At 32.1% G+C, this 23200-nt stretch overlaps 1 protein-coding gene across 5 annotated transcripts in view; it reads right to left on the bottom strand.

Moving 5' to 3' along the window:
• Positions 1 to 14691, bottom strand: part of LOC113403518 (uncharacterized) — a 100342-nt gene extending 85651 nt beyond the window's left edge. For 2 of the 5 annotated variants that reach the window (XM_064215947.1, XM_064215946.1), the window contains exon 1: positions 12815 to 14690. In XM_064215947.1, the coding sequence (XP_064072017.1) occupies positions 12815 to 14120 (1306 nt within the window). In that variant the 5' untranslated portion in view covers positions 14121 to 14690. Of the gene's footprint in view, positions 1 to 12814 lie in introns of all 5 variants that reach the window. The other 3 variants (XM_064215945.1, XM_064215944.1, XM_026644129.2) reach the window with 3 other exon arrangements.
• Positions 14692 to 23200: the final 8509 nt, after the last annotated feature.

Below are 23200 nucleotides of genomic sequence, written 5' to 3'. Positions count from 1 at the left end.
TTAGCAACCTACAACAACAAACAACAAAAATCAGTAAATATCGCTTTGGAATAAGTACCACTTTTGAACCCGCGATCCGTGCTTAAGAATAACAGATTCTAGTCACTGGATCATCTTGGTTCATGGACCTCATGGAGCTCATAAGTTAGTAAACGTAATACGTAACATATAATAAATTAATTATATGCTTTGTGACTTCAATATACGTCATATTAATAGTTAACCTTTAAAATAAAATATTGACTATCTTCATTACAACAGGGCATCATCTACTTCGTTAGTGCCAGCTCAATTGATCAATTGCTGTTTACGCAGCGCTCGCTGATACTGTGTATCGTAACAATTTGATTGTAGACTAGAGCTATTAGAGCTGTGTAGTTTAATTATTAGTTTATTTATCGAGAAATACTTAATATGCTAACATAAAGGACACAGTTCCTTAATAGTATACAATTTTATTTATCATAATGGGTTAATAACCAATGAGAATTTATTGACAAAAACATAAATCATCCTCGAAATAAAATGTCGTGTTACTGCAATTACTATCCTAATGATTCAATCGAAATTAGAGAATTCTCAAGTAAATATAATATACACTAAGTTATCTATGTACGTAACTAATGTACGAAGTTATTTGTAAAATTTAAATGCTTAGAATGAAATGTTTATTTAAAATATTATTTTAACATTTTATTGATATATATGTTTATAATATACTAAAGGAAAATAACGATTTTTTGCCCAAATCGCATTTAAGGGTTAAATGTGCGATACCTTTTAGTCATACCAAAAGTTAAAATAATTCCATTTCCTGTGCGCGTACAAATAATATTGTCAATAGCACTAACTCCGGAATGTGTGATAAGTATTGGAAAAAAAATATGGAATCTTTATTTAGTACACTTTTTACAAATTAGTAATATTATTGGTGCCTACTTTTCAATTTATTCAAAATATTTTCGTGCATATGCAGTAGAATTATACACAATTCTAAATTCGCAGATTAAATTTGACACATTTTTTTTTTGTTATTCGAATAAAACTAATACATCGACGAATCGAATTACCTTACTTCTTATTTGTACGGATAAACCAATTCAAACACAATAATTCCAGTGTTGGAATAAAACGAATAGCAATAGCCGTACCAGGATAGGGTTGTTACGATTAAGAGATCGGTACGAACTGACACAGAAGCTCACTGTTTATATTTCGAACCAAAGCAACACTATTTACCATTTTGATCGATAAATTCACTTGTAAATAGAACGTCGTGAAGCAACGTACGAAGTATATTATTTAAATAATTCTAGTTATTAGACAAATAATGTATTTGTGTAAATCGTATCGTTCAAATTAAATCGTACTCTTGAAATTGATTCGTTGAATGAATATATTAGTTATTTGCGTTTGGCTAGTTTTAAATAATGGACGGGAAAACGCAAACATACTTTATTTACAGTCACTTTAATGCATCCGAGGTCTTATCGATCTTTTTTATGGGACCGCCCGGAAGGTGGACCTAAAATGAAATGGTCTTTATGGACCGTTATAATGGTTGTCCACCGCGCCCTTTTTACCTGACCAAGGCTAATTGAAAAAAGGGTAGTCGGTATGAATATCAAACGCTGATGTTGCGTCATCAGTTCAAGTTACATATGCAAACCATATATACCAGAACCTTATAAAAAATGTTCATATTTTAGCTCACAGAGACCCGTTCTCTTTCAAATGTCTTCGCAAAACTTAGTCTCTGATCTTTTAATAATATTTAAACTTTTGTCACATCTTATAATTCATTACTAAAAGTCGCTCACCGGTGAGCGTTATAAATTTCTGAGAATCGTGATCTTTCAGAATTTAAAGGCTTTAAGAAAAATTTAGGGACAGCAAAGGAAATAACCACGTCCCTTATATAAAACGCAAAAGTTTGCAATTTGCTTTAGTAGGAGATGGTCTTAATATAATTATACCAATATGATTATAGATTGTCATCAATAGGTACATATTGCGAAAAATAAATGTCATAATTGGGTATAGAAATCAAGATTTATTATAAGAGATTTTTGGGTAATTGTATCAGTTTGCGAGTCAAGCTTTTAGTAATATTTCATTAAAGTGGACCAACGCCCTGTTGTTGAGACATTTTTATTGGGCGCAATTTATTCTAATTGTTTCGGCCCTCGTAAATATTATAAGAATATGGGTTAATATTTAATTTCCAAATAAAAGAGGTTAACACCAATGAAGTGAAATAGAATGAGAAAATAAGGCTGTTCAAGCGTTACATTACCATAAAATGTATTCAAATAAGACTGTGCCCAGAAACTAGCAGTTTAGAAGCGGAAGCTCGGTTTAATTTACTTTAAGGATAAATTCTCCAACGACTCGGAAAATGCTTCAACCATTTATTTCTCTTATAGAGATTACGCTTGTGACATGAGTGGTTTACCACAATAGTGCAGAGGTTAGCTCGAGACCACTGCATTATCGGAGCCCATCAAGTCGCCGTAAAACATCGGAGCATTAAAACGTTCCATTATAACACGACTTCACAGTTATTCTCGATATTGTCTTTGTAAAGGTTGTAACGACTAAAAACACCGCAAAACGAGTCGAGTTGTCAAAAGCACAACTTTTATTTAGCATACAAATGGAACAAAGCGGTCGACATTGACCTCAAAACGTGAGGTGTTCCCAGAGCTACGATGCACGATGGCTCTCTGGAGGCATAAACGTGAAGACTTGCTAGAATGCATAATAAGGCTTTCGTTGAACCGCGCTCACTTTCATAGTGACCCCTAATTCGTCAAGCTATTCCGTCGAGATGAAACAACCATTTTGTCGCCAAATGAAATGTCCCATTCAGCGTGGCTTTTTAGAGGACAAATATTCTTTATTATGAGTGCTCAAAACAAGATTTCGTTGTTTTCTCTGATTATATCTAAGCAAAAGTACCTACTTCATTCAATTAAAACAAAAACAGTTTTAATATCTATCAATTTTTTTAAGTTTAGCCTATAATATAACTAACCGCTGTTTGTGACGAGCTAGAGTTTTAAGGGAAAAGATCTATTTTTTTTTGCTATGCTTTAAATTTAAAATGTGATAGTTTTATATAGATGTATTATAATCCATGATTGGTTATTATTATTTAGGAAAATATTATGATATTTATTTTTAAAACTATTAGAATGACGGGACTTCAATAAGTTTTTGTTAAACTTAATATATTTAATAGATTAAAAATTAATTATGTTTCATTTATAATTAAAGCCCTCTAAAGTATTTAAAAATTTGTTGCCTGAGATTGTCTCGTGGGATCGTATGCTCGTTTATATATTCTCGGAATCTTAATCTTTTAATAATTATATTAAGATTCTTTTTATTCGCCAAGAATGTATCATTTTTTATATATATTCGATTAAAATAATTGAAAACATATATACAAAAACTATAAAATGTTATATGTAAAGCCTTTAAGATAAAACAAGCAATAGAAAGTTTTAAAAGAGACTATAAGCTATAAAATGTAAATGTTCTTAGAAAGTAAAATGATAGAAAATATAAAAACTTTTCACATTGTATTAAAAGTAATTTAAAAACAATGTGAAGTATTTATATATCGATTAAATGATTTTTAATTTAATTCACGTTAATTTCATTTAATCTTCCATTTCATATATGTATTTAGTGTAACAACTTTTCGAACGAAACACTAATGAAATGTTTAATCGTAATAAACAATAGTATACTTATGTAGTATATAACAATACATACCTAGTGCAATGTTAAAAAATGCCGAAGAATACATTGCGTGAAGCATGCTTGCTTTATATTCCGTATGCGAAATATTAACTTAGCTCAGTCAGTATACCTATATTATTCCTATATTCATGTTTATAATAATTAGCGAATCTTTTATTCACAGAAACGAGATTTTAATCTAATATTTGAAGTTAAATTCATCGTTGTTAAGTAGAGGAAGTTGACAAAAAAATGTTAAACTTCAAATACCGAAACATTAAAGCCAGTTGTCAAAAAAATTAAATCTTAATAATTAGTTTTGTGAATTAAAGAAAATTTTAAACAGGAAAATTACTTGAATTATGGTCAACTTAACGTTTTAAAATTATTTAGAAGTTTGTTTTTTATGTTAATTATTCTTAAGACAGTCACTTAGTTTACAATTTTTTTACACTTATTGCCTATTAGCGTGATGATATTTTATTTAAACACGTTTTTTTAACTTTCGTATCTTATCTGTATGTATATATTTTGGCATACCAATGCTAACTGCTTTTTCTAATTACGAGGTCTGACTCACATTTGTAAAAGATTATTCATAATTAGTAGAATATGGAAGTTTAAAAACATGACAATAACGTCACTTCGTAAGATCATAATTTGTTCGTTCTTTGAGATTCAAATGAAAATGTAGAAAAGAAAACTTGAGGTGAAATTTACAAACAGGTAATCTTATGGATAAGGTTTGAATATAATGTTCTATTTATGTATTTTTAAATACTATTAAACAAATTTTAAGATTTCAAATATTTATTTGTAACGCACACGCACGCTTCCGTACATCTTTCGATAAAATGTTACCTTTTCAGTTTTATGTCATATTATCTACCCTACCTAAGGTAAGAGTACTATGGAAACAAAAATATTCTAATCAAAAAATAGTTAAGTCGAAATTGTAGTTAAAGCGTACTTAATACACTTTTTTTTATTCTTTCGATTCATTTTACTTAATTTATTAATATTGGATGACATGTAGCCTGTAGGTAACTTAAAATAAGGTAGATGATATTTTTATTAGATTGGCTGGAAAGTAAACAAATGAAATAATATCTAGTTATGTTCAATGAAAAATAAAAATCAAAATTATCTTTGTTAAAAGTACGTAAAAAAAACTATATTTAAGTAAGCTCAAGGATATATTTGATGATCTATCTCATGTAATCTTAAAATGTGAAAAATAATGATACGTGTAATTTTGTAAACAAACGTTGCTAATATAATTTATAAACAAAGTTTTAACACACAATATCAAATAAAATATTTAAAGACTAAACTTACCAATTATAGAACTGCAGCTTAAAACAAAATCCGGTTCAAATCAAAATCAAAAGCAAACAATCGAAAATACCAAAGCGTTCGTACACAATATGACTATAACATTTCACACAATAAAACGGAACTGAATGCTTTAAAACTCAAACACAATCGTAATAAATCGTGTGTTACACCGGTACTTTCACGAATTATATAAAAGTTGTTTAGGAGAGTCAAAAATCGGATCTTGATCCCGGTACACGTGACGGCATCGGTCGGATTCGACCGGTCGACGTGCCTCGAGTGGTCTCGCTGTCAAACGGAGCAGCTGGTTCGCGATCTTCGCCACTCTGGCGGACAAACGCACAACTAACTTGAGCGTTACGGTAAAATGGGCTAAGTCACACTTGACGTATTTGTAAAGGCACTAGTAATGCAACCTGACTGTACATAAGATTTCAAATTTTAAATGCATAGTATGTTACAATATCATATTCGTTACTATCTTTTTGATTTCTTAGCGTTATTATTTAATAACGCTTTAAGTTAAACTGTTTTTATTAAGTTGCAAAGTATAATACAGCAATAATAAATATTAATTATTTAATCAATATATTATTTTAATATTACCAAGGCATTGAATTACCTTTGTGTATAATTTGAGATCGGTAGTTACATTTTCGGTGAAAGCGAATAATGTATGCGCAAAAAAATATAATATGTATACATAATGCGCATATTACACGTTGTTTTGATAGTGCCAATTATACTTATCAAAATTTTCTGAAGTGGTAAAATAGGAATATATTTATTTTAGAAATTAATAAGTTATAAAACGCGTATAGATGCCTTTGTCTAAAGGCCACGCAAACGAGCCGCGTCATGGCGGCGCGTCGGCGTTGGGTAGGGAGGATATTGACTTGCGGCGCCGTCACTGCGCATGTACTATACCATGTGTTTCTGTTTTTAAGCCGCTCGTACTGCTAAGAAAATTATGATTATTTCTTTGTTTATACTACGATCATGTGCAATTACTGTGCCGCAATCCGGATTAATGATATTTGTTGAACTATAGCCGCAATGCCGTAGTGGCTATGCTATTGCGATGACCCGAATGGCCTTGACCCTAAGCAAAAATTAACTCGACGTGCTTACGTTGGCAGCGATTAATGCGACTATAAATAAGTTACCCTGGCCTTTACACATACCGCTATGTGTGTCTATGGCTTGTTTAGTTATGTCTATAATCGATGCAGGTACCTTTTAGAGAATACAACCTTTTGTCGTTTTTGGACATCGAAATGAAATATCTTTTTAATTATACATAATACAAAAATGCATGTATTATCTGATTTATGTCATTATTTTTTTTTATTATGATAGTTCATTCAAATCGCAAAATTAACTAAAATCATGAGTTAACTGAGTAACATACCTTCAAATAAGACACTTAAATACATTCTTAATAAGTCCTTGGCAAGTTTATCTTATTATGATAAAATTATCCCAAAACCACACTCGTGTTATACTTAGTGCATTCTATGAGCGACATTTGTCGGATACTAGAAACGAATGAGTAGGCCCGTCTTATTCCAAGTGCGGGGTGTGCAAAAAATAGGTGTTAAGACTTGCTGATCCAAGACTTTGGCCGGTTACCTAACGTTGGTACGTTGCCCGAGTCGCTTATATTTTTTTTTATCGAAGAGCACACTTGCACCCGGGGTCTTGTCGTGCTTAAGACGTGAATGCGTATCTTCGTATTTATTTGTCCTATCGGGTTAAACAAATTATACTTTGATCGGCTCGATTAGATATTGCTAAGATTGATGGGTGCAGTGCGCGTGCTCCCATTTAAAATGAAAATTCCGAAAATACTTTCTGATTGCACCTGTTCAACAGGAAATTAAAGTGTCTCCTTAATTTCAAGTATTTATGGCTTATAATTTATATATTAAGCTATACCTTAAAGGTAATTCCTTCAGGAAATTGCTGTTTGTATAATGTTTGAAGTAGATTTCTCGTAAAAGGCGTAGTATGAAATAGTGGAGAGTTCGCTTTAGGTACCAAATTATAATAATGCTTCCCAGACCGAATTTCTGCTACAGTGCCTTATCGCAATGACAAACTAGCGAATAAGATATTAAGTGCTTGTAAGTACAGATGTACTCTCTATTCCTCTCATTCAGTGGGACGTCAATCCATCACGTCCAGATGGATAACGACTGAGAGCGAGATCAGGTGTAGGATCAACTTATTTACGTGTTTTCCGAGTCAGCCAAAACAACTCAGTGCTACTTCTGAGAATTGAATGACAGAAATTAGAAATATTTTTTGTTAGCTCGACCTGTATAAATGATAGCTGCAGCCTCATAATCTTGGTTACCAAGAAGGCAGTTATATATAGCTAATATGAGTAAGAAGTGGATAAAATGTAATAAATTTTCTTGACCTAAATCGAGATTTCGAGTATGGTCACTAATTTATTTCTAACAAGTTTGTTTCCATGTTGGTATAATATGACTGCAGCTGAGCGTCTCAAGTGTTGGCCTTAAGCCAATGAAGAAAGATTTCTAAGATGTCACTTTTTCTTGGTTTTCTTCACGAAAGGCAAAAAGGAGCGGAAACCATTACATTGATTTATGAAACAAGAGGCGAAGCCTTCGAAACTTTTACACTGAAATATTAAGGTACACAAAAAATGTGGAACGTACCTACCAATGTGGATACGTCTATATTTACTCTGTATATTATTGAAGACTTACTACCCGCCCCGGCTTCACACGGATACAATATACAACTTTAAGATTGAAGAGCGAAACTTAAAAAGAAGAATTCTTGTTTTTGCCGGTTAGGAATGTTGAAATTCTCGGTTTTTCTCTTGTGTAATATGTATATGCATAGTAAAGGAGAGTAAAGCCGCGAATTATAATATATATTATACTTAAACCTTCATCTTAATTCACTCAGTTTATTGATGCAACCCACATTTGCGTAATTAAAATACCCAAAGCGTACAAACGGCGGGGACTTTGCATTATACTACGTAGATATAAAATGATTTTAGTATTTTGTCAATTGTCTTTCACTTTTGAATTTTTAATTCTATAACAAACGAGTTATTAGGAATTTATAGTAAGTAATTTGAAGGTAACGGGGTTGCTACACTTTCTCTGAATGTTTTTAATTAGGTACAGGTAATATGGCACAGATACCGATCATTGAAGCAAATAATTATAAAGATTCTTTCATTTAATATCTGAGTCATAGTGAAAGTAGCTAAGAGGAACAACAATAGTTTCATTCTTCTATTGTTAATCTTCTTGAATACTTCTATCAGAATGACGCTCTTTTAATGATCATAAATATTAAACATACTAAAAGAATTTAATAGAAATTCGTAGTACAAACGTACAACTATCTTTAATTTAATATCTATATAATATTAATTCCATTGAAAATAAATTGTGTTGGTATTTATTTCATTAGGTAGACATTAAATACACATTGAATAGAAAATTGACTTTAAATAGCTGCTTTTATACATATAATTATTTTAAGATTATCCATTACTTACCTTCTATAATCTGTTTTTTCCCTCTTACTATCAATGTTTACAGGACCGGATTTGGAAGTCTGGAGGCCCTGGGGCAGAGAACTGGGTGCCCCTAGTTATTTTTAATAGGTCAGATTTGTTTATAATTTATTTACTCTTTGTATTAGTCACTTATAAAACAGCAATACTTTAATATTACTATTACTATAATTTGACTATACACATCTAGACAAATATGTATAGTCAACCTCCACAATATAGTATAGGATAGATATCCTGTCGGAACCTATATTATGGAGGCTCCAGGACAGTTGCCCCGGTTGTCCACCCCTAAATCCGGCCCAGAAATATTAATGTATTTTATTGTATGTAATCGCCATATAATCATTTAATAATTAACTAGTCGATAGTGTAATTACTTAAAGGTATCCTCGATCAAAAGTGGAACAGATCGAGGAAAGGTATACATACATTTTGTTTGATAGGGAAGTGTAGTAGACCCAAAGCTTAGCTCGTCTAGATTGCAAAAATGCCCACTCATTACTTGTTAATATTCAATACTTGTTCCGGTTTGAAGTGAGTGAGCCAGTGTGATTACAATCCGTGGGACGTATTATGTTAGGTAGCAACGTATTAAGGGTGTTATGTGTTAGTCATGATTAATATTGCATTTGCTCATCTATCATTATAAAATTATAAATAAAAAAAATGTGGGTCACAAAAATACACGAGATGATTATTAATAGGTCTATATTTGAACGCAAAATATCTTAAGTCTTGTATTAAAGTACAGTCGGGGTAAGAAAAGGTTCGTCACCTTAAGATCTATTTCCGTGTGCACAGTATGAGCGATAACCTGCTTTACCGATGGAGTATGACATATTGCGTCGCAATGTCATTATAAGTCGCATCTAGCAAAGAGTATAATAGCGCTTAAAAGCTATTATAATAATAAGAACTCGTCGATCGGGATGACAATTACCAACTTTTCACGAAACCTCATAGCCCTTCGTGAGTGCTCGTGTAACATTGGAGATTAGGACATTGTCTTGTCTCTTATAAAAGAGAGTGCATAGTAGTAATCCTACTTCCTACTAATATTATAAACGCGAAAGTTTGTGTGTATGGATCTGGGTGATTTCTCTGAGGTATGGATGGATGTTTGTTACTCTTTCACGTAAAAATTACTGAACGGATTTGGATAAAATTTTGCACACAGGTAGAATATGTACTGGAATAACATATTGGATACTTTTTATCCCGGGAAAACATAAAATCTTTCGGGAACGCGGATGAAACCGCAGGACGGAAGTAGTAAATAAAATAATAAAAATAAATAGTAATTATGGTAAAATTTATTCATTTAAACAAATCTTTTTTATTTTATTAAAAACGAGTTTAATTTTTTAATTTAAATCTTGTAATGACTTATTAGTCCATTAAAAAGGTTTCATGTTGATATGACACTAGACGTAGTCCAAAGATGTTACACTATTTTGAACCAAGTTATCATACTATGTTAGTTTAATTTTATATGCAGTTGTCTGTTTAGTGCTTTAGTTTACGACTTGATAAAGGAATGAATTTGAAAACTGACGAAGGTTTTCTTACTGTGACTGTACATCACTTAAATGTGGCAGCACCAAGTTACGGTTTAAAATAGAAACTACTTGTTCGTATGTAAGAGAATTTAAGTTAAAAGTACATAAAGCAACCGCAAGAGGGCTAAAACTTCTCACTTAGCTTACACTTTGAAGTTCAGAGCTTAGCTCGTGCGACTTAACATAGATGGCGCTATAAACTGAAATTTACATGTAGCAATTAAATTTGTATTTTAACTTTCGTATTATATACTTTGAATAGATATCTTATAAATGTGTTAATCATTTATGAGATTTTATATCGGAGGATTTTTACTTCATTAGCATCTGAACTGAAAAAAAAAATTAGGCACATGATTATGAAAAACCAGCGGTGCTTTCCAATTCTTGACTTGAACACGCAATTCTGCGAGAACTTGGGTTTTCCACAGGCCCAGCTCTCTCAATTGTATGTCACTCGAAACTATAGAATATTTATATACAATATTTTATATTTAAGTATGACATGATTCATTAGAATATAATTGAACGATGATGAAAAAATAATAATGAATTATAATAATTTTACGTGTTAATAATTTATGACGGGTCTATAAAGTTGTGTACACTCGGTCTGGCCTGTTGTGTCAGCCAAATACTACAAGCAAACAATATAAATAATCTTAAAATAACGAAATTTTCGTATTATATAAGCCAAAACTTATTTAAAATGATGTAAACAAGAAATAAACAAATGAATAATATTGAGAAATATGTACTCGTAACTAAATTAAAATTTTATATCTGACAAGCAAAATGTTATATGACCTGTATCGTGATATGAATGTATATTACAGCATTCATAACTACGTTTGTATTTCAATAACAAATGAATTTTTAAATTCTCTTCGTGTATCGTTATTGCGTCATGTCAAGCGCGATTTTTCTGTTTCACGGACAAATCTTCCAAACGTCTATGTTACAATTATTGGGAACTACAGGGCTCTTCTAACATCATACTCGTGAAAAATGAAAATTAAAGGAAGATAATAAGCGTGTATCCTTTAAATGTTTTAATTATCATAGTAACCTAGATGTAATTACTGACATTTCATGATCGTGTTTGTTATTACAGAATAGTTCTACTTTTATCATTTTTATAGTAACTTCAAGAGTTATTTTAATTGAACAAACTGGCATTCTACCAAAGGAAATAAGTAGCTTATGATTTTAACAGACCATTATACTCTTTTGGGTTTTTTATTAATCTACTTACAAAATGAAATAATACATATTATCAACGATTTATTTAAACAAAACGTAATGTAGTAACTAAACAATATTAAAAACAGCACCATATACTGCTGCGGTGAGTTATAATTATTGTAGCCCGACGTCCTGTAAGAAGTAAGTACACATTTCGTGGCTCACTCGTGAATTATTGAAAACCGACTTATGGTGAATATTGTACTCACATGTGACATCGCTTTCTAGCAAGTCACGATTGTATTTTGCGGTAAGTTTTAAGATTTTAAATTAACATGGTTATTTTTATTACTATCAGTATTTAAAACGGGATATTTACCATATTGTCTTTGTCTCGCGAACAAGACATTCGTAGATAATGTCGAAATATCGAGCTCCACCAAATAAAAATAAAAAACATGGTTAATATCCCGTTTTAAATACTGATAGTTTTAAGATTGTTCTAATACGAGTAGCTCTACTGATATCAAAGATGAGAACGGATTTAAATACAAGCACGAACACTCAGATCAATTGTAGATCAGGTGTACGATTTATCCCACACGTACTAATTAGTAACATAATAATAAAAGCAGCTTATGTGAAATGAACTTAATATTATTCATAAGAATACCTACTTTATAGTTTTCCATCCAATTCCATCTAGATACTCATCAGGTATTATACTGCCAAACAGCAATAGTTAGTATTGTTGTATTCCAGTTACTTCCAACCGGGACACAACACAAAATGAGTGAACCAGTAACGATAACTTGGTGGCGCATTGGCATTGTTCGTCTGTATAGTGGTGACCACTTACCATCCGGTATTCAGTCCGGCCATTTGCCAGCCTGCCTACTTATTATTAATAAAAATATCTTCTACTATAATATAAACTTTTTTTTATGAATAGATAAATTCTAATCAACATAATTTGTACCTTTGTCTATGCCTAACCATTATTACCTAACGAACCATATGACAGCTGAACTAAACAACTGGCTGCCATAAATCAGAGAATAATGGAGTGTAGTATTATGTTAACACAACTTGGACCTTTTCAAATATTTCCTATAAATCAACAAACCTTATCTTCATAGGAATAGAGGTGTTTTTAACGATGTCGATGTTTGTGTGTATTTATGGATCCTTTAGAGGTATTTGCGGTATATGTAACACCTTACTGAATATTAATCAAAGGCATCCAAAATAGTTGCGAAAAGAAAAAACAATATTTTTTCCTTGTAAAGAGGCTCTTACTCGTATTTAGAATTTTTGTTGAACTATGAACTAATAAAACAGATTTCAATAATTACGACTGTGAATAAAATGGGAAAAAGTGACGTATATAAAAATGAAAAATTATACTCACTAAAAAGTGGCTTAGTGACGACACTCCGACGTTTCTCTCTTAACTTGTTCTTAAGTATCCTTCTCTTTAAGCGGTTAAGTACCACGTCAGCTTCGTCAACACTCTCAGACGAAGAAGTGCGAGTAATCCGCCAGGCACCACTTACAGAGTGTCGTCTTTTTCTTGTAAACAAACTTGTAGTTGCGTTCCAGTGTTCGATATCAGATATACCTCGCCTATACATTTTTAAACGCTTTTTAATTTCACAATCAGCTGCAACATCTGTTGGAATATTCATAAAATCAGTGTCGGTATTATCGTCTATTTTACAAGATTGCCACGTATTTTCGGAAATAAGTGTGGGAGAATCTTTTCGATTCGTTTCTTCGTGTGAATTCTTAGCCACTGTTGATGTTTGGCGTAGGTGTAAGGTAAACCAATCCGGATTAGAGCTTGTCCGGACAGGTAAGCTTTTTAAGTATGTGTTGAGAAAAGAGACTTTATTTTGGGGATGCTTGTAAACAGCGTTGGATTTTGAACGCTGTACTGTATGACACCCTTTAACATGATCTGACAACGTAGCATTTGTGAGTGATTGTGATGTTTGAAGTCCTAAATACACATTCCCCGTTTTATCAAATGTTTCTTTGTTAGATTCCTCGAGTAGATTTAAAGTTACAGTAGACGGGTGTTTTGATAACGTGACCGGATCAATACCGTTTTCAGAAATCTCGGTCTTATTCTGGGACAATTTATCATTAGTAGCGAAATCATCACCAGTTTCATTGTCGGAACTTTTATAGCTGCTCACTTCACTCGGTCCTTCTGAATGGAAAGGCGTGGTGTCGAGGCTATTTATTTGCAAATCGTGGAAGTTGTTGTTTACTGTCAGTTTACTTGGAATGTTTGCTACACTGCTACCGTCTTTTATTATGTAACAGTTGTTATTTTTTTCGCTATTATCACTTATTTCAACAGGATTACGATATACGCGCGTATAAACTTTATCACCAGATATCGAATTATATTTTCGTACAATTTTTTGTCTAATTATATGTCTATAATCCTTCTCCCGTAAAGATTGGCTGGTTCTTAAAATTGAATCACTATAATCAGAACTTTTGATTGATACGTTTTCATCGTTTGTTTCAACCAGTAGATTGCCTTCGGAATCAAAAAGCTGTATGATTGGAAATTTGATACCAGGGGAAAGGTTTCTTGTACGCAGTTCCCATTTTTTGTGATTAGACTTCTTGAGTTGGATACGTATCACGTTGTCGTCTATTATTGGACTATCACTATCACTCGAGTCCGTTTTTTCCGCCATTTTGCAAATTTTTCTCGGTTGTTTGCGCCAGACATTTGTATTTACGAATGAAAAATAGTTTTACAAATATGAATATGTTATTACTTAATATTAATTTGTTTGTTTACAGTCAGCTGTATTCAGTTTGGCATATTTCCAACGATTCTTTGGCATTCAATTTAAAATAGCACCAATGTCAATTTTGTTTTTCAACATTCACGTTCACACATCCCTGATGTTATATTTACGATTTATATCATAACTAATACCTGCCACTGGGCAGACTGGCGAGCACACACTGTAATGGTAACTGAACACTCTGTAGCGTATAACGCCGTTTTGAAACGGTTGCATAAGTTGCATGTCCGACGACGTTCCATGCACCGTCTAATAAATTTACGTTGGTGATATTAATCTGCGTACAATTTATTTCGATAAATTAAAACGAATAATATTTATAATTGAATACGACTCTTATACACGTCACCGATAGTTTTCGACACACACTTTACATGAGCGTGGGTATAGCTCGTTCACGACTCCGGACATTTCTGCACTGAGAGCAAACTGCTAAATAGACTCGAGACACTATAAATAGTGAAACGCGTCGGCAATCTGGCTGGCTCCCCTTGAACCTAGAATACGTAACAAACATAATATGCGTCCACGCAACTGTTTACACTGACACAGTTTTTCACTTGACCACGAGGCATCGCCATATGTACACGTGACTGATGAACAGCTGTTTAACCAAATAACGAATTTCCTTTTAAAATCAAAAATAATCGTAGGCAAGCATATACCAATGATAGAAGACACTACCGTTTCAAGACTCGCACACAAAAGAAACTGTTAGAATCGTCACGAGTCGTAATTATCTTATAAGTATTTTCTTATTTCTCAATATGTTATGTCTACGATTTCAAATACGTTTATAAACACTAAGGTCATTTGCAATATTAAAGAATTTATCCGTCGAATGAATCATGTGTTTTTTTCTTGTTGTATTGTATTTTTATTTACGGTTTTGTGAGAATAATAGGAATATTTAAAAAATATGATATCACAAAAGTACATTTAGACCTTTTTCTTGAGTTGCGCAACATTAGATTTTAGGTGGGAGTGGGTATTTGGACTAGATACTATACAAGGATTTATGTTCAACGACAAAGTTAGATATACCTGTGATTATTGTTTTAAGTAATAACAATGTCAAATCAAATCAAAATATTCTTTATTCAAGTAGGCTCATAAAAGCAGGCTTTTGAATCGTCACGTTACACTGTTGAATTAAACTTAAAGCTGCCACCGGTTCGGAAAGTAGATTCTAACGAGAAAAACCGGCAAGAAACTCAGTAGTTACTCTTTTCCACCATTTTGATTACAGAGTATGTCAGTAAATAACAATTACTTTTTATAAATCCTGACTAGAAGTCAGTATGTACTAAGTCCACGTCTTATTTATAAATGGTTTTTTGATATGAGCTTTAAATTTTTTAATAGGCCAAGTTAAAAATAGCTGTGGAATCTTATTATAGAAACGAATACCGTGCCCCGGGAAGGACGAATAGGTATTTAAATTTTTCTGTTTCTTATAAACGAAAACGTAGCTGAATAGAAGTCGAAATACCGATTTTCATATTTCAAAGATTGAACAAAAGCGAACTTCAATTCCAACTTTCATCCCCAATTTCACCCTCTAGAGCGATGAATTTCAAAAAGATCTTGACAACACCATTTCGTGGTGTAGTTTTTGGAAAATGTTATGTCGTTTGTAATATATGATGAGTGGGTGGTAACATCCAGCCATATCCTACCGCCAAACAGTAATTCTCAGTACTGTTGTGTTCCGGTTTGAAGGGTCGGTAAGGCAGTATACATACAGGCACAAGGGACATAACATGTTAGTTCTCAAGGCGGGCACCGTATTTGCGATATGAGGAATAATTAATATTTCTTATAGTACCAATGTTGTTATCACATACATTACTTACCATTAAGAGGCCCATTGCCAGTCCACCTATCTACATAAAAACCAAATAAATCTTAACGTAACCTACCCGAGCGGTCTTGCACAAAGCTCTACCGCCAAGTGAAAAGTGGCGCTCATCTACGATTCATAAGTAATTCCTGTGCAATATTTGAAAATCTTAGACCAATTGTTTTGGCCGTGCATTGTACGTCAGTTAGTCATATTTTATTAAATAAATTTTACTTATCAACAATACTAGCGCTAATTATCTATGATCGTAAATGTTATGTAAAAACGGGCTCTCGTTTGTTTGATACGTATTGCAGTGTTGTCCAATAAATAATGAAATACAAACCTTAAATATGATTAATTAAAATACCATAGGTGATCTCGCTACGTTATAGATATCGCTGGTATTGTATGAAAGCAAAATTACTAAATAATTCCCTGTTACAAATTGTTTATTAAAATAGCTAATTCTTTATTTTGTGTTGTTATACTGTACTAAAAACATTCAGTCTTAAAGCTTTGATTACTCTGCTGTTATTTGTTTTGTACAAGTGCCTGACGTGGCTGAAATGTAAATAATTCTTAACTCGAAGTCCGTGATTGTAGTTTTGCTTATTGCATCGCTACAGGCGCTTCGTGATAAAGTGTATGGTTTGTTCAATATTGATTCACGAATGTCGGTTTTTATTAATTAAGTTGGGACGGGTAGCTATCTACATAATAATATATAGTTTGTATATATTTATTATATTTAAAACTTTTTTGAAACTTCTTCTTCAAGTATAAATTGCTATTGAATTCTTCATAATATCGAGTTGTTAATACTGGCATTATTAAAATCATTAAAATATATATGTGATATATGTACATACGTATTAGCTGGTTGGTGGTCGCGGCGATAATATATAGATAGATAGATGGATACATAAAAACTATTGTGAACTCAATTACAAAAAAAAAAGTTTTACTGAAACCGCTTTTAACAACTCCAGCGTGAGGTACGTGACGGTCGTTAAAAAACACAACTTTCATAAATTTTCAATTTTGTTTAACGCTGTCGATATTTTGCATAAAAAAAGTGTGTTATAATGAAATTTTTATATATTGACGTCCATTGTTACAAACACCAGGATGAGTACAAAACTGTAACATGTCTGCTTAACATTAAACAACCACCCATATGTACATATTGCACGTTTAATCCAATACCGTCATTATCAGAAAAAAGCAAATTTTACAGGAGAGCTATTTAAAGATTTTAAGAAAACTGTATTTGATATAAAAAGTTTAGTATTTACATTAGTCGAAAAAAAAATTTTTTTAATTTGTAACGACTATTATTGTCAATGAAAGGAGGGTACAAATATTTTTTGTATTTTCATTTAATCGTTAGTTATTCATTTTTTTTAATTATAGTGACACTTTACTGTTTTAAAATAAATTCTATATTAATTAAAGTGTAATTTTATTCTCATAGGTGTATGGAAATACAAAAATAATAATAATTCATATTTTTCACCTAGCCGATCAATATCCTTTGGTTTGGTTGAATCGCGAAAATAAAGTAGCGAAAACGAAAAATAAACGAAAAAACAATACTTCTAGTGGAAAGTGGTCACCGATAATATCTGCTTGGTTTACTACTCACCTACTTATAAAATACGTATAAATTATTCAGAATTCAACCTATAAATTTATAAAAAAATATAGAAATTTTGTAAATTTTAATAAAATTGTTTTAGTGCACTTAAAAATCAATAAACATAATAATAACAAAACATATAATTTTGCTAGCAGAGGAGTTCTATGGCATAAGTCTATAACATAAGCAATTAATTGTTATTTGTCTTAACGTACCACTATTTAGTATTTATCTCGTTATACTAAAACTGTTTTTTGTAATTATGAGATCCTTTAACTATCTTAATAATAAATCAGTCTTAACGATATTATATCGAAATTAAGAAAACAATCAGCAGGATTGCTATTGCATGAATTCAAACAGTGCTGTTACAAAGCTCGTTTCCATAAAAGAATGGGATTAAATTATTATCAATGAGATATTTTAAATATCTTTTCTTCCGAGCATTCAACTAAATTCTGGACCTTATACAGCTTTTGAAGGTCAAAATTATGCCTGCTTCTGGAACGCCCGTAGGCGTGATGATAATTCTGGACAAAACAGCTAATATTCGTTTTGAGCATAAGAGTTTTTGTGATAGACGTAAAAGGGAAAAGTCATAACGTCATTAAACATTATGAAACATTCATTGCAGATAATTTCATAACACAAAATGTTTTTAATAATTTGAAAAGTGTCATAAAACAAATAGTGACACTTTTGGAATCGCAGTATACAAACAATATTTAATTAATGGTAACGAAACCTGGGAGTCGATAGCTGACAGTAAACTTAAAATGACGGTTTAACACTCAAAATAATTGTATTTTATAAACAACGACATGTTATCCGTTTACTGTCGTTGTAGGAATAGACGGAGGAGAGGAGTTCGTTTAATGTCGATCCGCAACTACTGCTTTCTTGATCAACGGCTGCGAATTAAGACACAAGAATCGAAGCAAAATGTAAATTCCGCTCTCAGCAACTAGATGGTTTTAAAATATAAATTTTCTTAAATTTCGTTTAGTGACGGTATTGGAATAAGCGTGCGATATTTAATATTTCATAATGGGCCGTGATAACTAAATTATTTGAATAAGTGGCGTGTATGTCAATAATTTGTCAGAATGCAAACTTAATTGAGTTACATTTAATTTTATGCTTATATTAACACCTGCAAGTCCCCAGGTGTTGCAGCAGTCCATGGGTGACACTAGCCACTTTCCATCAGGTAAGACACCTGCTCGTTTGACGGCAAAATTTACGAAGGGAGGGGAAATCGCTGGACTTACGCTTCGCTTGCTTACACTCAAATGTTGTTGTGCTCAAAATGAGGCTGCAATGACGAGCTGGTCAATAAAACCTACATACATGACCGGAAGGAATGTCACATATATAAACCTAATTTACGCTCCTTTTCCTAGAGAATATTTTACGTTACTCATATTTTTTTATTTTGTTCTATTAGTAAATTGTCGTAATTTACATATTAATAACAGTAGACTCTTTGAACTGATTTAAATTTTGTGGTAATTTTGGTTTAGATTTTTGAATAAAAGTTTCCTATTCCGAAAGTTCACATTAAATTAGCCCTTAATTGTAGGAGACGGATACGAAAGCGGTAAAGAATGATGAAATTATAGCGGGCTGATCTCGAAGGAATACCGAGGAACCGTAAAAATTAAATAAAATCGTAAATTACAATGCGAACGTCTTTTATTTCAATTTACCTAATAATCTTTATGTAATAATAAGATTTTCTTATTTTTTATCCTGCATATCAATTCTAATAATATGGTGTAATTATTGTATGTTTTCAATAATAAATTTACAAAACATCATGTGTGTTCTCCTCGTATAAAATGAGTTATAAGTAAAACATATTTTTAAAAACAAACCTTGATATAAATATATTTTATGTTCCGTACTTACACATATGTATATCATTCATTAATAAATAAAATTTTAAAAGGAATATAACGAAAACTTCCTCGTCATGCAGACTAGAATAAGTCTACTGATTATATCAGGTAAAGCGAATTAGTGAGGGTTGCGGTACAAAATGTATGTACGTGAAGACATAACCAGTAGCAAGTTACGTAATATTTCTTAATGCACATGTTCGAAGCGTGAACCGTAACGCGTACTAACGAATAGCGTAACATATTTTGTACATTTAGTTAACTAAGAATAGGTCCTCCCCGCTCCCTTCGAAAGACTAGAGAGTAAGAGCTCGATTATCAGAGAAGTACTCGGAATGACTTTAATAGCACCATCATGTCTGACGTTCGCCAAGGTCGGCTAGCGCACTGCAGAGTATCTATCGGATTAGATTATGCATATTATATATTACATAGTATAAAACAAAGTCGCTTACTGCTGTCTGGCCCTATGTATACTTAGATCTTTAAAATTACACAACGGATTTTGATGCGGTTTTTTAACAGATAGATTTATTGAAGAGGAAGGTTTATATGTATAATAAATGCACAATATAGTAGAGGAGCACTGATAATTTTAGAGGTTTCTAAAGAGATGTCGTAAACAAACACATTATTTTTCGCTTACATTGCAAACCGCTGAAACCTACGAGATAGATCAAAATAATGTAGTACAGTAGATATGTAAGACATTCTGTAGTATATTTAGTATCAGCATTGCACCCGTGCGAAGCCGGGTCGTTACGCTAGTATTATATACATACGTATTCTCAGTAAGAGTGTCGATAATTTGAATTAATAAAATCATTTATTACGATTACGATCTCAAACGAATAGGCTAAGGGTAAGTAGCTGAAAAGAAAAAATATAATCAAATGTACTTGTTGCGTTTCTTAAATAATTTAATATTACTGGACTAGGACAGGCATGTTTATACATGCCTGTCCTAGTCCAGTAGAACTGTTTTTTGTCCCTGTCTGTCAAAGATTTGCCAGTATTTATTTTACAGCATTTAGATTTTCATACAATGCTTCATTTTCTTGACAGTAGAAAATGAGCTGAATTTTATAAATATGAATTATAAAACTTGGAAAACTAATTTCGTTCGGCCAGAATTCGGCTTTTAAAGTTACTTCTAAATCATTAATTTTTGTGTTGAAATTACTGGCTACTTAACATAAAACCGAAATTTTAAGATTTAAAATATTACATTCAATACTTGAAGTGGCCCGAAGTCGATCCAAAAATGTGATATTTATTAGTAGGTAGTAGTTTAGTTTTGTAATATTGATTTGAAATTTAATTTGTAGTTTTTTAACGTTTTATAATTATACTATAAATTTTTGTTTTATAAAAGAGATCCTAAGCTTTTGTAATAGGTTAACAGAGGTTACAAATTTGTGCTACTATGTTGTACCTCGTTGGTGTAGACGAGCAGCAGCATATCTCAGCAGGTCCCGAGTTCCTGGGTTCAAACCGTAAAAAATTCAGTAACACCCCGAGGTCTGAAAGTCGAGAGTGTAGGTACTCCTAGGGCTCGGAAAGTACGTTAAAGGCGTTGATTCTGCGCGTGAACTCTCTTCGGTCGAGAAAGATATGCTTTCCCATCGGATTTTGTTAATGAGGGATTAGAGAGTGCACATGTGTTTGTGCACACACTTGTGCAGTGTAATATGTCCCGCGTAGTTGGCTGGTCTCTCTTGAGATTGACAATCGTGGCCATTATCGGTCAGGACGACATCATCATCATCATCACACAATTTCTTTGAAATCATGTTTTATGTTTGAATGAACATACATAACATTATCAAATATTAAATAATATATTGGAACGTAATAGACAATATTACAATATATTTAAATTAATCTTATCACTAAAAGTTCTTTTAGAACCCAGCTATAATTTGCACGAATAACCTTCTTTTGTAGACCGACAAATTCGAATCACCAAAAATGATTAATCTCATTTGAATGTCTTAACGTTCGTGAATATAACTTTATGAGTCGTAATATTAACGTGAATCAGTTCTACACGATCAATTTTCATACCTCATTTTTATTCTAAGCCGGCATAGCTTAAAATAACATTAGCGATGATAAATAGCGCTCGCGGACGTCAGGTGTAGGTAATAGTTAATTAGCTGCTAAAATATTGGTACGTAATTTTTTTATATCACAAAAATATTGGGCGTGACCTATATTTATAACCATAAATAAAATAAAAAGAGAAGATTGTAAAAAAGAGCGACCACGTTGGTCCTTTTTGCGAAATAACTTACTTGGTAGGGTTTTGTGCAAGCCCGTCTGGGTAGGTTACCTTTCATCACTTATTCTACCGGCAAACAGCAATACTGAGTATTACTGTGTCCCGGTTGGTGGCGTCTTGGTAATGTAAGGACTGATTAAAATTACTTACGCCGCCACGATCTATGGGCTGTGGGTGAAAATTACCATAAGAAAATTACAAAAAAAAGGAATTTCACACGATCCGTAATATAATTTTTCCGAGAGACTGAACGAAACTCATAATATGCATTACAAATAAAGATATGAAATTATATGTATTGTTTGATTAATTATTGAAATGTTTGCATTTTCATCACTGTCTCGGCACGATAGTAATTAAAAATGATTCATTTCGCAAGGGCGAAAATACTACAACTTTGCTTTAATTCGACAATTGTTTCAGAAAAATATCTTCGAAACTCATTGATTCTGTGTAGTTGTTTCACGTTTACAATATTGTCTTTTTTGTCCTTTTTGTAGAAACAGCAACGTTTATTATAATTATTTATTTTTTATCGATAACTACATACGCGTATGTATTAAATAATTCATTAACATACATTTGTGTTGTGTGCGCGTTGTTGACATTAACTACGCAATGTATTTGCCTTGAATTTTTTTATTCAGTTACATTAAAAATGTAATAAAAAAATATTTCTATATAAGTTGAAGTGATTATAAGATCTATTGATATGTTGATTAAGTATTGACTTTCAATAAAGTTTTTCATCCAATTTGACGTATGGTTTGATTAAACGATTGTTTTAGCATTAATGACTTAATCTCTAAACTAACAAATCAAGTATCGATATTTGTATTTTACTAACTGTAGTGCAATTTATATTTGATTAAAAAGCATATCTTATAAACGACGTCGAAATTATAACCACTATTTATTAAATGGTTGACTGAATTTGCATTTGAATAACTTACTTGATACTTTTTATTTCGACTTAGACTTCAAAAACGACTATATTTTAAGTATCAGCTAGTGTGCCAGGTTTCATGAGGTACCACTAGCGATTTTTAAATCGTTTGTAAAACTGAAGTATTAAAAAAAAACTATATAAATAGTTAAGTTGAGGCAGGAGGTTGTAGTGTGAATTGTCGTTAGCAGAGGTTAGGGTATAAATATTTTCTTTGAACGGAACGGTACTTTGTTTCAGCCGCAATCTGGCTTCATTCCAAACGAGGCGCTTTTGTCTCTCGCCGCCGCGCCGGTTGTAAATGATCTATAATAATAACACCTGTTTGCCTGTATAGTAAAAAATAT

This window comes from Vanessa tameamea, chromosome 10 (assembly GCF_037043105.1).
Source record: "Vanessa tameamea isolate UH-Manoa-2023 chromosome 10, ilVanTame1 primary haplotype, whole genome shotgun sequence".
In the NCBI taxonomy this organism is placed as follows: Eukaryota; Metazoa; Arthropoda; class Insecta; order Lepidoptera; family Nymphalidae; genus Vanessa; species Vanessa tameamea.
This window is presented reverse-complemented; position numbering and strand designations above follow the sequence as displayed.